Genomic DNA, 13,504 nt, shown 5'->3' on the forward strand with positions numbered 1-13,504 from the left:
CAACGGAGGTTAACATTGCATGCTACACATTATTACGTATACAATGTAACTATACGGTAGAGCCTGAAAAAAGAGAGATTGAAAAAAGCTAACGAAGCCAAAACGATTACGTATTTTATGAGCGCTTTGTATAGTTTCCCACTAAGATCATGGCAGGTAGCACTAATTTATGTTTGTGAACGTAGTGGCACACGCGCACGCAGACAGAATGTCGGAGCAGGTGAGGGCAAGAGGTGATACAAAATGGTACGGAAAGACTTTCGTTTCTCAAAGCAAACATGTAAATTATGTTTATTTGATAAGCACCAGCTGGAGACAATATGTTTACTTTTATTATTTCTGTGGCAGGCAATTTTCCTTTGCCTTTTTTACGACTTTTGTCTTGAAAGTAGTTGTTTGAAGTTGAACTGTATATTCGCGCAAGTTGCCAAGCATATGCTACAGAAATATTCAGAACGCATTGAGAATGTAGACCGAATAAGAATGGATGCAGATAATAAAACAAATGGACGAACTGACTTTGCTTCATACATCTGTGAATGTAGTCTACAGTAGCGTTCTAAAACGTAATGTGGATTCGTTGTAGCATCGAGTTCAAACATTTATAACACAACCTTGCGTACACGTTTTATTTCGGATGTGGACAGTTCGTAAGTGGTAACGTCAACACAAACTCTGCTATTCATGACTTGAATGCCATATGTACGAAGTATGAACTGTATCAATATCTGCTTCAATAGGGGATTCTTTCCATCAAAGCATCAGTGGAAAACTAAATGTTATATAGTAATGTTTTCCACAGAGACGTCACAGAGACAGCAGGTCTCCACTCGGCCCGGTTTACTGCTATACACACAGACCTCTCGACACATACAGACAGTGGAACATTGCTTACCGTTTGACCTGTACAGTCGACGTGTGTACGCCCTGGTGAAGCTATTGTTTCAGATGGGATTACACTACCTCATTAAACGAAGATTGAAGTTGGTAAGTTAGATAGTATTTCAGTCGTAATGTAGAATCGCCACGGCGGTGAACCCCGCTGTCATCGGAAACGGTTTTTGCTCGTTGTCTAAGACAATTCCTTTACCAGATAACAGTTGACTTTGACGTGTGTAAGGTAGTCAGGCCAAGATGTGCATAATACTCATTGTATGTGCGTTGTGTATCCTTGTGACACGTTTGCTGATGTCAGTTTGTAATGTTGCAGATCCTTCCAGTTTGTAACTTGATGACAAGGCAGTTAAGCTCACACTGGTCATTCACTGATGAGGACTGAGACTGACATGGACTCAGAGAACAAAAGACAAAGAGTCTATCGACATCACTGATCTATTATTTCAAGTAGCATTAAATGAAAGAAACCTTAGTTTGAGTGTGAGATACATGTGCTACTTGTCTGGATTTGAGGTTTCCATCCTACACGTGCCACGTTAAAGCAGTCTTGAAGTTAGATTTCTCTTCTAAATGTGAAGTATAGTAACGAGTCATTAACTCTTGCTGTGTCCTTCAGCAACCATGCCAGCAAAATAATCAATGGAACGATGTGTATTGGCTGACGCGACAGTCGGCATTAAACGAGGCACGCTTTCGAGTAAAGACGTTCATGCCTGCATTTCCAGGTGGTCTACAACGACGAGGCTTGTCCCATAGAAACATATGCAAAAGTATATACAACGTGATCTTCAGAATGTCACTAAGGGAATTACTATCAGTTATCCTTCTGATCCCCACAGTCACCCTTGGCGTCTCTACAGCGATGGTGACAGAAGCTTTCACCCGAGTTACAACATGTGACGACTTTACCACATCACTATCAGTAACGGTGCTCACACAGACAGAATGTGCCGTAGCTTGTGCCGGACAGGACTGGTGTAAATCATTTTCTGTGACGACGAAAGTGCCGCGACTTTGCTACTTGCATGATGCATACCTGAAGACTGGCGTGTGCGAAGGACAACACAGACACTATAATGACGTAAGTTTATTTGATACACTTTTTAAAAATCCAGCCTTTTTAAATGTGTGAGTGAGTGCATGAGGTTTGTGTTTTAAAACCAAACGGACGCACTCACTCAAATGAAGTAATCTTATCATACGATTTCTACGCTTCTAAGGTTAATATTTTGCAACAGACACCACTAGAGTAAAAGGACGACGAGGTGACTCATCCGAACATTTGTAAAGAGATTTTGAAATGGGACAATGCCACAACATGACATGTCTTGATATAGAAACATTTTCTAAAGTCTCATTGTTGCTGTTGCATCAACCCAGATAGTCTCAAGGTGGCAATGTGAAAAGGGTCATGAATGGTTTGGTTAAAGCACACAATTCGTCAATGAAGAAACGCAAAGATGTACATTCTAATATTCCATACCAAACACCATATCACAAAAGTCAGATATCTTTTTAAATCGGAGAAGTAAACACGAATCCTAATGTTCATATCCCATTCCCTCTCATCACGAGGGATTGCATGAGATGTGCCTGAACTGTCAAAGAAACTTTAGTCTTGGCGAACGATATGTATATGTTCGCATTCAATTCACTCTCAGATAGATGAAAGTGCACTGTGTTTAAAAAATACTGAGGGACATTCCCCACTGAAACCAACAATAATAAAAGTGATTTTTTTAAAAAATAATTAATCATGCTGACAAATTACTGAAAAATCACTAAACCACCAACACTGGAACACATTGCAGTCACTGCTCAACCACCTGTCATAATAGTGTATCTACAATGTACTATCATGAATACACACGGCTGGGCAACGCATACACCATGTCCTTCACAAGATGTCGTTCAGTTGCGTCAAGTTATGAAAGTGACGGGTAGAAATGAAGAAGCCCTCATGCAGTGTCGACTCGTATACATCCTTTACGAAATGACTGCAAGTATCTTTTCGCAATTTAAAATTTTTCGCAATGACATTGTATCAACAGGCAAATGTATCATGTCCAATAATACCTCATGGACCATCTAGGAAATATGTTCCAACACGTCTTCTTCAGTGAGAAATCGCTGCAATTAGATCACCCATGGGAAAGGACTCAAACAGGCTATTTCTATCTTTGTGACCCCCTCGGTTCTTTCACGACATACAATCCTGAAGAGAAACCCTGAAACCCACTGAGGCACCTAAACCCACAACATGAGTTCTTGGTGCAGTGCCAACAAAGATTCTAATGAAAAACTGAGATATTCATGTCCCAGTGTTCACACGCATGACTAACATTTGCGTTGAGTCAGGTGTTGTGCAAACCCCATTTGATGAAACCGAACTTAGATCCCAACACTTGTTGAAACTGCAGGCTTGTGTCCCACATCTCGTTCGCTTTAAAACTGATTGACCAGACTGTTTGTAAACGACTCAGAATATCTATCTGAGCAAAAACCCCAAGACGGTTTCCTAATCTGCATATCGCGCTGGTGACAGCACGGAAACGGCTTATCTCATAGTGATACACTTTCGTAATGGTAGACAATTGCATCACTGGCCTGCTGATCCTCCTTGATCTCAGTATCTCGTTTGACAATATAGGTCACAATCAGCTACATATTCTTAGATACAAGATACTCCTCACCGGTGCTTCAAGTCTTACTTCCCTGGACGTTATCAATATGACCAAGTCCATCTTGCCTGTGGAGTCCCACGGGGTTCCATACTCGGGCCAGTCCTGTTCACATTGCACGTCAGACAGGGTGGAGCCTGCATTGACAAGTCCGTGATTGGCCGCCATATGTATGCACATGATGTTCAAGCACATAATGCCTTCACACCAGGTATTCTCGAGATAGACTCTACACTTCAGCAGTGCTGCAGTGAGATAAAAATTTGAATGTTCAACAGCATGTTGAAACTGGGTGAAACTGAGACTGAATGTCTTCTCTTTGGAACTTATGCCCGCCTGTCTCTTGCGTCTATACTTGTGATATTAGCGACGTGGAGATACCAGTTTCTGACAGTCCAAGAGACGTGGGTGTCTCAACTGACTCGGATATTTCTTTGAACAGTCATGTCAACAATTTTTTGAAAATGAGTTTCCTCCAGCTACGAAACATTGAATGTCTAAGAAAATATCTAACTCTATCTAATGTTATTTTAGTCCTTTCACTGGTAATGTGCAGACTCGACCATTGCAACAGTCTGCCCTCCGGCGCACCTGAAGCTCAGTTTTGCCACACAAATGTGTTCGGAAAACTGCTGTTAGAATGGTGACAGTAACACGCAAGAGTGACACATGGCTCCTCCAGCTCCACTGGTTCCTAATTGACCACACAATTTCTTTTCAAACCCTCTGCCTCGTTTTCAAATGTCTTCATCATACTGCGCCATCTTATCTTCGGGAAGCAGTTGACATTTATACTCCAGGCAGGTCCCTTCAATCAGAAAATGAAAACCCGTTAACCCGTCTGCTTACACACATATTCATGGAAATATAAGTAATAATTCACGATATTTAAAAAAACCCCTCTAATTATTAAGCGATAATTAACATTATTAAACACAATCTTTTAGTTTTTTTACACTAAACTGTTGGTCCCTTTTGATGGAAAAATGAACACAGCCGAGCAAGATATGCTTGATCGTGATCTTTTCATCACAACGGATACAAAACTGAGGATCAATACATATATCTACTGTTCTCAATCGTCGCATGATGATCTCTTCACAGTTGGACAGACAGCCCAATTATGTATAGATCTCTGCTGAAATATCCAAAAGCCAGTTTGCAATCAGTTAATGGTAACAGAAGGTTAAACGTGCTGCCTCAGCAGCAGTAGCAGCCATCGTGTTACTAATAATTCCTACATGGCTTGGTAACCCCAAAATGGCGATGTCGTTTGGAGCAGTATGTATTCAATTCTATGATTTCACACAAAGGTGGATGCTCACGGGAAACATTTAAGTTTACTGCCACAAACAGTCTCGTTGAATTTACCTGTCTGTAAATGACATACATCTATCTACAGATTATATCAGCAATTTTCAATTAGCTTTAGTCCTTAACCTCTGAGTGAGTGGATGAGTAAATAAGATTACATCGGCAAGTAGTATAATTGATCGCCAACAGGAAAAGGAAGATCAAATTACGAGGCACCATGGAGATTTACAGCGCTTTTGCAACCTGCATTGACCCTACTTGAATTTATATCATCTCTTCTGTCGCTGGCGATTGTAGTCGAATATAGCCATAAATGAAAGTTATAGCCATAAATGAAAGTTATAGCCATAAATGAAAGTTATAGCCATAAATGAAAGTTATAGCCATAAATGAAAGTAACAAAAGTACTATGTTCACAGAATCTATGAAGTTTAAATTTACTTTCAATGTCTCGGGACTAACGTATCCTCTGAAGAGGGTATTGTTCTTGGAAGACAATAATTCATCACATTCAAGTTAAGGTTTCCAAGACAGATCCAGTTAGTAACAGCATTCTGTGTAGATACATATGACTGTAAAGTGCACAACCAATCACAGCAGTGTACGTTTTTGTATGGTCACGTTGCCATTATACGATCAATAGTTGCTTAAATAAAGCTAGCATTTTCCCAAGACTCTTAGCTATTGTCAAAGGCAAATGTACACCTTAGTGACCAACAAAAGCTTTTGAGTCGGTATTATTTTCAAAGACATTAGGTGTATTACTGTTTTGTGGTTTAAGTAGTATAATATGTACGCATTGAGGAACACTGATTACATCAATACTGTATAAACTTGGAATATTTCTGTTCCTTAATGACCATATACACATGACTTTCGAAAACCTTTTAGCATTGTATCTGTAAGACACAAAGACACGAAACATATGTTTGTCCTTGAGCCAAACTAATATTGAAAGATGGAGACCTGAAGCTACTTACTTAGTGCTTTTCCATGCCAATTGTCTTTGTTGGTTTTCCTTTGTAATGTGTGTAAGGAACCTTGTTCGATGCAGCGTCTTATATGTAAACTGTGTTAAGGAAGGGTACAGCAGGGGATGCCTACACCTTCTGAGAGTACCTGATGTCATCACTCATTTTCAGTGATAAATGTTTTCCATAAATATTTTGGCCAACTGAATATTGTTGCGGTGAATAGCCTCCGGACTAACACATTACATTCCGCTGCACTTTTTTTGACTCCTCAGCCTTTTTGCCTCACAGCCGTTACGTATAAGAGAGTGGAGTTTTTCATTTTTCGCCTCATATCAATTATACTTTTTTCTAAGGTAACGCTCAGCACGTATACTGCACGTGCATTAATATTTGTTTCACAATCCCAACTCTTCGCTTACCACACTGCAATACAAACCAATATCCTCAAGTAAGAGGGTCTGACCACCCAATCCCGTTAGTCGCGTCTTCCAACAAGCAGGGTAACTGAGAACACAAACATGTGATACATGCTATGTTGTATATTACAATAAACTTTGTGATTATGTGGTCAGCCTCCACAAGTCAGCAAATAAAACTATGAAATATTCATACAATATATTACAGTAATTTGAGATCGCTTTGAAATATGCTTCAATATATAAACAGCCTGGCATTCATTATCTTATCGCGACACTCGCCTCTTTCACAAACAGCCCCAGCCACCGCCCAGTAGAACCCATCAAGTACATTTAAAAAATGTAAAAACTGCACTTCTTTATTTCTTTAAGAAGTTGCCTAGCAATACTCCAAATATCAGTCAACATGTCGGAGGCACACAGCTCACTACCATTAGTGTCAAAAGGAATGAGGAATGCAATGTCAGCTAATTTCATTGGTTTAATAAATAATCACAATGTCAGGTCCTGTTGCTTGGATACAGCAGAGCCAGATGATTCCATCATTGTTATTTTCCGTAACATCCTCTACATATGCTGGGCTAAAGACACATACATGGCGTAGAAGGGAATAAAAGGGACGATAAAAGGTATTACACCGCTTAAGATATTGTGTTTGTACCGACAAGGTGTTCACAGTTTCTTGGAATACGTTGCATAATCTATATCTTATTTTCATATCGAAATCAAAATTAATAAATTGACTGCAAGATGCAAACCCAGATCTGCCGGATGTCCAAGTGAAAGATTCTGAAATCCGGGGTTTCTTAGGTTGTATATTTGTATTCTGCCTTAAGTTTGTCCTCGGTTTTGTCTTAATGGTCAATGACTTGTTTAGTCATTCGCAGTGATGAAACACAGGTGAGTAAGTGAGCGAAGGTTTTAAGTCACATATTATAATAATCCCATGTCACCGAAGGACAGTAAAACAGCTAGATTATCACAGATATAAAAAGACTAGTCAGTAAATTTGACACATTTCAGTATGCATGACGAGATAATGAAAGCAGGCCTCAGCTTACCAACTGAAAGTAGATCATCATATTAGAGACCATTGGGACAACGGTTTGCAGCTGCCTTGTATACAGCATTCGGAATACTCAGCGCCGGTTGTTATTGGGAACATGATTCTAGATTCATCATTGCATAAATACATTAAAAACATAAACAACCAAGGTGTAATTTTCTATATTTGAAGCTCAAGTTTGAGTTTTCTTCATATTCGGGTTTCGGCATTTCAATCCCGAATCCGAATATTTTTTTTTCAGATTCGGGGAAAAATATTCAGATTCGGGATTCAAATTCAAGGTTGGATGATGTCAAAGCCAAAGATATCCATTGCATATTATATTCAACCAAAACGGACCACCTCAATAGTCAATATATAAGTATTATATGATTATATGAATCAAAATATGACTTATGTATTATGAACTGGGGCAGGGTGGGCGATCTGGCTAAGGCGCCGGGCTAGTGATCCAGCGAGGTTGAGGTGTCGGGATCGAGCCCACTTGTGACCGGGTGCAGAAACCTTGGAGTCAACTTTGTGTGCAGACACGTTCCGTGTTGACACAACCCCTGTGCACTTAAAAGAACCCACGAATCCGTTGGTATATGACCAGATGGTGGCCACATGAATACGTGCATACACTCAGTTGCAGGTACAGCAACGTGCAGTAAACTTTGAGAAAGAGCTGTGACTATGTGTCCAAGTCCGCCCAGCTGTGATTTGGGTACCTCGTTAGGATGAGAGAGCCACAATAAACTGCTAGTGGCAGCAAGAGTTGTATACTCCCCAGGGAGTTTGACATTGGTGACGCGATGTGACGTTGAGACTGACATCCAGTGATCGAGGGAAACAAATATCAGCGCCTTAAGCAAGCACTAGTTGCCTGGATATGTGCGCTATATAAATATCCAACATCAATAATATAAGTAAATTTGGAGTTCAGAGCTAAATGCTCGAAACAATGTCAAAGCCACCAATACTTTTGCTGTGCCAGTCCCCTCCTATTCCTTGGGAGTAGTGGATTGGACAAAACAAGACATCCAGAGTCTTGACCGCCTGATCAGGAGGCCAATTAATTCTGGAGGTCGGGGTTTGATTAATGTGGAGGCTCTTCATGATAAAATTTTATTGTGCACTTTTACACAATATTTATTTTAAGCGTCCTAAGGTTGTTGGACACAATCTGACATTTGAGGTTGATTTTGTTTTTGATGTACTGCGAGACGGTGGAGCGATGGGAGTAAACCAGGTGAAGTCCTTCACCAAGTCTGCCCAGAGTTGGTCCTTTGTGGAGAAGTTGTCTGAGAAGCCATTTCATCGTGAGTACATGCAGTGTGTGGGGCAGAACAGCAATTCAGCAGAGTCCTTCGTCCGGATGAAGTCGGCTGGTCTCAAATGTGAAACTGAGGGCTTCCTTTTTTGCTGCTCAGGACCAATCACTTCCCACTCGCAATCGCCAGAATGTCATTCTTAATCAAAATGTGAGCATGAAATGTCGTCTTTGCAATGAGTTTACAGAGACTGTCCAACATCCTGTCAGTTGATGCCCTTCCTTGGCACAAACAGCATATCTTAAGAGACATGATGGCATGGATCGCTGCTTTTACTATCGTCCCCGTCATGCCTGTGGCTTTGACCCCGAGGTCCATTCATGGTACGACCCTGAACATGCCCAGGGAGTCCTGGAAAATGATGCTTTTAAAATTCTCTGGAATAGGCCCATATACAGCCTGAGACGAATTCCTGCCAACAAACCTCATGTTGTACTGTTTGATAAAGCCAATGAAATTATTTATATCATTGAATTTTCTGTCCCTTTTGACAGCAGTGTGATTGGCAAGATTCAGGAAAAGCATGGTAAATATGCGGACCTCGCCTTTGAAATGTCTCGCTTGCATCCCCCAAGTACACTGTCGTCCGGCTCCCCATTGTTCTCGGTGTCCTGGGTTTGGTACCTCCGGATCTCTTGGCGCAGATCAGGTGAATGCCCGGGTTCTCCACCGAGAGCACAGCCCTACTGACAATCTGGGTGATGCAGAGGACTGCAGTGTTGGGGAGCCTTCATATTCTCCGGAAAGTTCTTGGTGGGTTCGACAAGGCAGTGTTTCCTGGGAGAAGTCCCATTCGCTGTCTGGGCTGCGTGTAGAGGGGGCGAGGGCCCTGAGCTGATGATGAGCTTTACCAGTCTGTCTGTGCCGGGATCACCCAAACCCTCTCTGCTGCATATCTATCTTAATCTGTAAAACATAATAGCTGTTAAGTACTTTATTGTTTGAAATTGGGGTTGTCCTTAGAATAAATACATCTTGCTCCTGGATACGTTGCTCTGTTATTATTCTAACGCGTTTGCACGTCCATGGATACTATTGCAGTTGAAAAGATTTAAAGACATTTTGTCATTCCCAGATGAACAACCCTTGTTTCCATGGCGGAGATTATGACGTTTCAAACAGGACCTGCATCTGTTATGGTGGCTACGTTGGTGACTATTGCGAAAGACTCATGCAAGGTGCGTTCAGGTCAATATCTGAGTTTATAACAGTCTTCGGACACTTCACAGTATTACATTTCATTAGCTTTAGTGCATTCACGTCTATTGCATTATACCTGTTGTATCAGTAGCACCGTCTGTGCAAACGGGAAGGTGTTCAAGTATTTTCCTGTTACGTTTAGTAGCAGTTTAGTCGCTACAACAGTATTTTAAGTATACTCATGCTATTCACACTGTATTTTGCAGACTGCTCCGAGGGGAATCTCTACAGTTACTATGTCAACCAAAAGGGTAACTTCCTTTGCCACCCAAATGGTGCCCCTAAGCCGATCAAGGTCCACTGTAACATGGAATTCGGGGGAAGGACAGTACTCACGACCCAGACTTCAGGAAAAGAGAACTTTACCAGAACCTGGGAAGAGTACAAAACAGGTTTCGGCAGTCTCTCAGGTGACCACTGGCTGGGCAACGACAATGTACATTACATAACTAGTGGTAGATCACAGAATCTCATTGTTGAACTTTGGACACCAGGTACTGATATCGTTCATATACTCGCGCAACGGTTCTACCGTGACTTCCTTGTTGGACCGGAAGTAGACGACTATGTTATGACCTTTTCCTCCAGTTCGCCTAACACAGAGTGGGTGCAGAGTCCGGCAGGGTGTTTTGTGAATGCAACGCCATTTAGTACCCCCGATGTGGACCGCTCATCCGGAGCAGCTGGTTTGACGCAGTCTGGCTTCTGGCATGCCAACCCCCCAGCATGTAATCCAACCGGACAGCTAAGGCCAACTGACATATCATGGGGAGGGGACAAAACTGACGTATTTTGGCAGGATGGTATTGGTGGAGACGCTGTCACCAAAATCTGTCTCTATATCATCTACGAATCTTGTTAATGACGTTGCGTGACCATCTTAAACGCTATCCCCTACCTGCAATGACCCTTTCATTCGGTTCATATGTACACCATTTGTACATGAATAGTTAATTAATTGTTAAAGCATTCACCTGTAAGCAAACCTAATATTTCTCTCGGGTTGTAATGATTCCATGAGTAAGTACAGAGATGTAAAAAATCTAGATGCCGCTGCGTCAACGCCATGGTAAGTCGGAGTATGCGTCAGTGCGTCAATAAACTCTGTATCACAACCATCAGACGGATCTGCACCTGTAATGTGTACTCGCCTTTGTGAAATAGCCTATATACTTTAAACCTCCACATTCACACAATCTGTCTAATTTGATGTCACAACTGAATACATGAACATAAATGTCCGTACTTTGGGCGTATGTGTTGAATACTGAAGATTGTCCGCAGAAAGGGTACTCATAGGCTCTTGAATAATACGATAGGTTTAGTCATATGGTTTTGACTTAATTAAGGTATGTGTTAAGTTACGGCTTGGAATTAAATTGCAGTTGCCCATGTCGGTGGATCGGGTGGTCAGGCTCGGTGAACGGATTGTCACCGTATCCGATTTGCGAAAGTCGATGCTCATGCTTTTGATTTTCGTGTCCAGACTCGATCTTTTTACAGACAGACGTCTTACAGGTGGAATGTTGCTGAATGCGGCTCTAATTACCGAAAAATAACCCACACAACATAATTATGAGACTGGCTGTGTCTTCTTTGAGGTATGGATTGAAAACGCGACTCTCAATCTGCATGAATCTGCATGATTAAATAACAAAAAGCATAAAAAATATCTATATTTGTTTTAGAAACCCAAGAAACATATAATGATATTACGAGACTGACAAACATTCCAGTTATACTTACATAGATAACTTGACATGTCCACAAAGTAAGTAGCCAGCCAATAGTGCGAAGCATGAATACAAAGTCCACTGGGCCTGTCAATCACAGTAAGAGGCGGGAAGGAGAGAGGATATGGATGAAAAATGCGACTTATGCACATAGACAAGCCCACCAACACATCTCCGCACACCGCATCCGCATCAAGAATCTTGCCTTATCTCGTTCATGAACGTTTCCTAGGGATGACTTCACACTGACCAAAATCAACAGCATCTGATAACACGTCTCACAGCAGTTTCATTGTTTGTCCTTGTGAAAATGTCATGGATGTATGGAAGGATGTACCGACCTGCAACAGGTAACCAACGTCTGTTCCGACAACTGCGAGGTAGTCAGTCGTATGTACCGACCTGTAACAGGTAATCAGTCGTCTGTTCCGACAACTGCGAGGTAGTCAGTCGTATGTACCGACCTGTAACAGGTAATCAGTCGTCTGTTCCGACAACTGTCATGTAGTATGAACCACATTATACCAATACCTAATGTTTAAAGCAATATCAATACCAAATTCAATTCATTAAACTATTATTAGAGAAACGTAGGGAGACAATACTGAACGTGTCAAGTATGTAATTCAAATGCAGTTGAAAACTGATATCATTTACTTCATATATGCCCTAACTACAGTAATCTTCGAAGCAAATGCATAACAGAAAAATATCATGTCCGCCCAAACAAGCTTACATTTTCACTTAGGAGATAAACATCATGTGTTGGCCAATTTCCGGGTGTTATTGAGTATTTGAAGCACGGGACTGCATTTGGAACCGACGGCGTCAGCCGGTGGTTTCATATGAAATATTCCCGTGCTTCAAATACTCAATAACACCCGGAAATTGGCCAACACATGATGTTTATCAACATTGTAAACAAAAAAGTAAACCAAAGGGGTTTTACTGTCTGCACTCGTTTACATCGAGTAGGGGTACCGCAGTGAAGTGTCATCAGCTGGCCGTTTCAGCTGGTTCCCATGGTAGCATCTGGAGTTGCTCAGTTGTGACGTCATTCTAACTTTACGTCACAATATGACTTGAACGACGTCACCACTGTTGATGACACAACAAAACAATTGTTTACGTGTCAATACGCAGTGAATAGTCTTGCAGTTTCCGGGAGTCTAATACCATTTGATCATGTTTTTCAACCAATCAGATTACAGAACACAGTGACTTTTGGTTTACAATTATACTTCTTGACAGTTCAAATTCTAAAGAAAATGAAACCATATCCTTGTATATTTTTCGATGCACTTGTACAAAGAAGGCGTACTGTGTATGATGTGTATTATAGGCCTGATAATGTCCTTTGTGTCCTGAATAAAAGACTGATATTGATAGTTTGTGTGCAGGTGTATATTTATGCCCTGGTATTAGAAATACACGTGCTTTTGCCTTGATCAAATGGATAGCTGCTTGTACCGTCATTACATTTGTCAACATCTGTCTCAACAAGTTCGACGTTGTGGTTTTGTGATGTTATTTTCGGGGGATCAAATACTCAATAACACCTGTAGCTCTGAAACACTGTTATTTATTTATACTGTGTATTATTTGCAAATGCATATCGGTATGTGAACCGAGGGCCCTTTTGACTTTGACTGCATTGCCATTTGTGCATTGCAATGCACGTGGGTTAAAAGTACCACTGTCAAGATCACAATTATTATAATGTATACAGTATAGGTTGAGTGTTTAAATGTGAAGGGTGATAAGTGTGGAGTGAGGACTTGTGAGCGAGGGCAGTGATGCAAGCGTTGAGCTATTGTTCGGATCTGAGGTGTGCAGTAGGAAAGACTATTGTATGTGGCTGGGTAGTAGGCTTGGGGTCAATCATGTAGCTTGGGGGGTATATAAGGTTT

General features: G+C 41.2%; 1 protein-coding gene across 2 annotated transcripts; it reads left to right on the plus strand.

The window, feature by feature from the left end:
* The first annotated feature begins 201 nt into the window (after positions 1 to 201).
* Positions 202 to 11,106, plus strand: LOC137287738 (microfibril-associated glycoprotein 4-like). Of its 2 annotated transcripts, XM_067820126.1 has the most exons (5): positions 202 to 246; positions 803 to 987; positions 1,211 to 1,978; positions 9,737 to 9,839; positions 10,068 to 11,106. In XM_067820126.1, exons 3-5 carry the CDS (start codon positions 1,607 to 1,609, stop codon positions 10,721 to 10,723), a joined length of 1,131 nt encoding a protein of 376 aa, XP_067676227.1. In that variant the 5' UTR covers positions 202 to 246; positions 803 to 987; positions 1,211 to 1,606; the 3' UTR covers positions 10,724 to 11,106. The 2 variants fall into 2 exon arrangements, with proteins under 2 accessions (XP_067676227.1, XP_067676226.1); XM_067820125.1 differs by lacking the exons at positions 202 to 246; positions 803 to 987 and having other exon boundaries at positions 1,629 to 1,978.
* Positions 11,107 to 13,504: the final 2,398 nt, after the last annotated feature.

This window comes from Haliotis asinina, chromosome 6 (assembly GCF_037392515.1).
Source record: "Haliotis asinina isolate JCU_RB_2024 chromosome 6, JCU_Hal_asi_v2, whole genome shotgun sequence".
Taxonomy (NCBI): domain Eukaryota; kingdom Metazoa; phylum Mollusca; class Gastropoda; order Lepetellida; family Haliotidae; genus Haliotis; species Haliotis asinina.

Excerpts from the sequence above, each read along its gene's own strand:
- LOC137287738 (XM_067820126.1), top strand. The coding sequence starts at position 1,607 with ATGCCTGCATTTCCAGGTGGTCTACAACGACGAGGCTTGTCCCATAGA. Across the intron at positions 1,979-9,736 it reads AACACAGACACTATAATGAC|ATGAACAACCCTTGTTTCCA; the intron begins GTAAGTTTATTT and ends TGTCATTCCCAG. Across the intron at positions 9,840-10,067 it reads TTGCGAAAGACTCATGCAAG|ACTGCTCCGAGGGGAATCTC; the intron begins GTGCGTTCAGGT and ends TGTATTTTGCAG.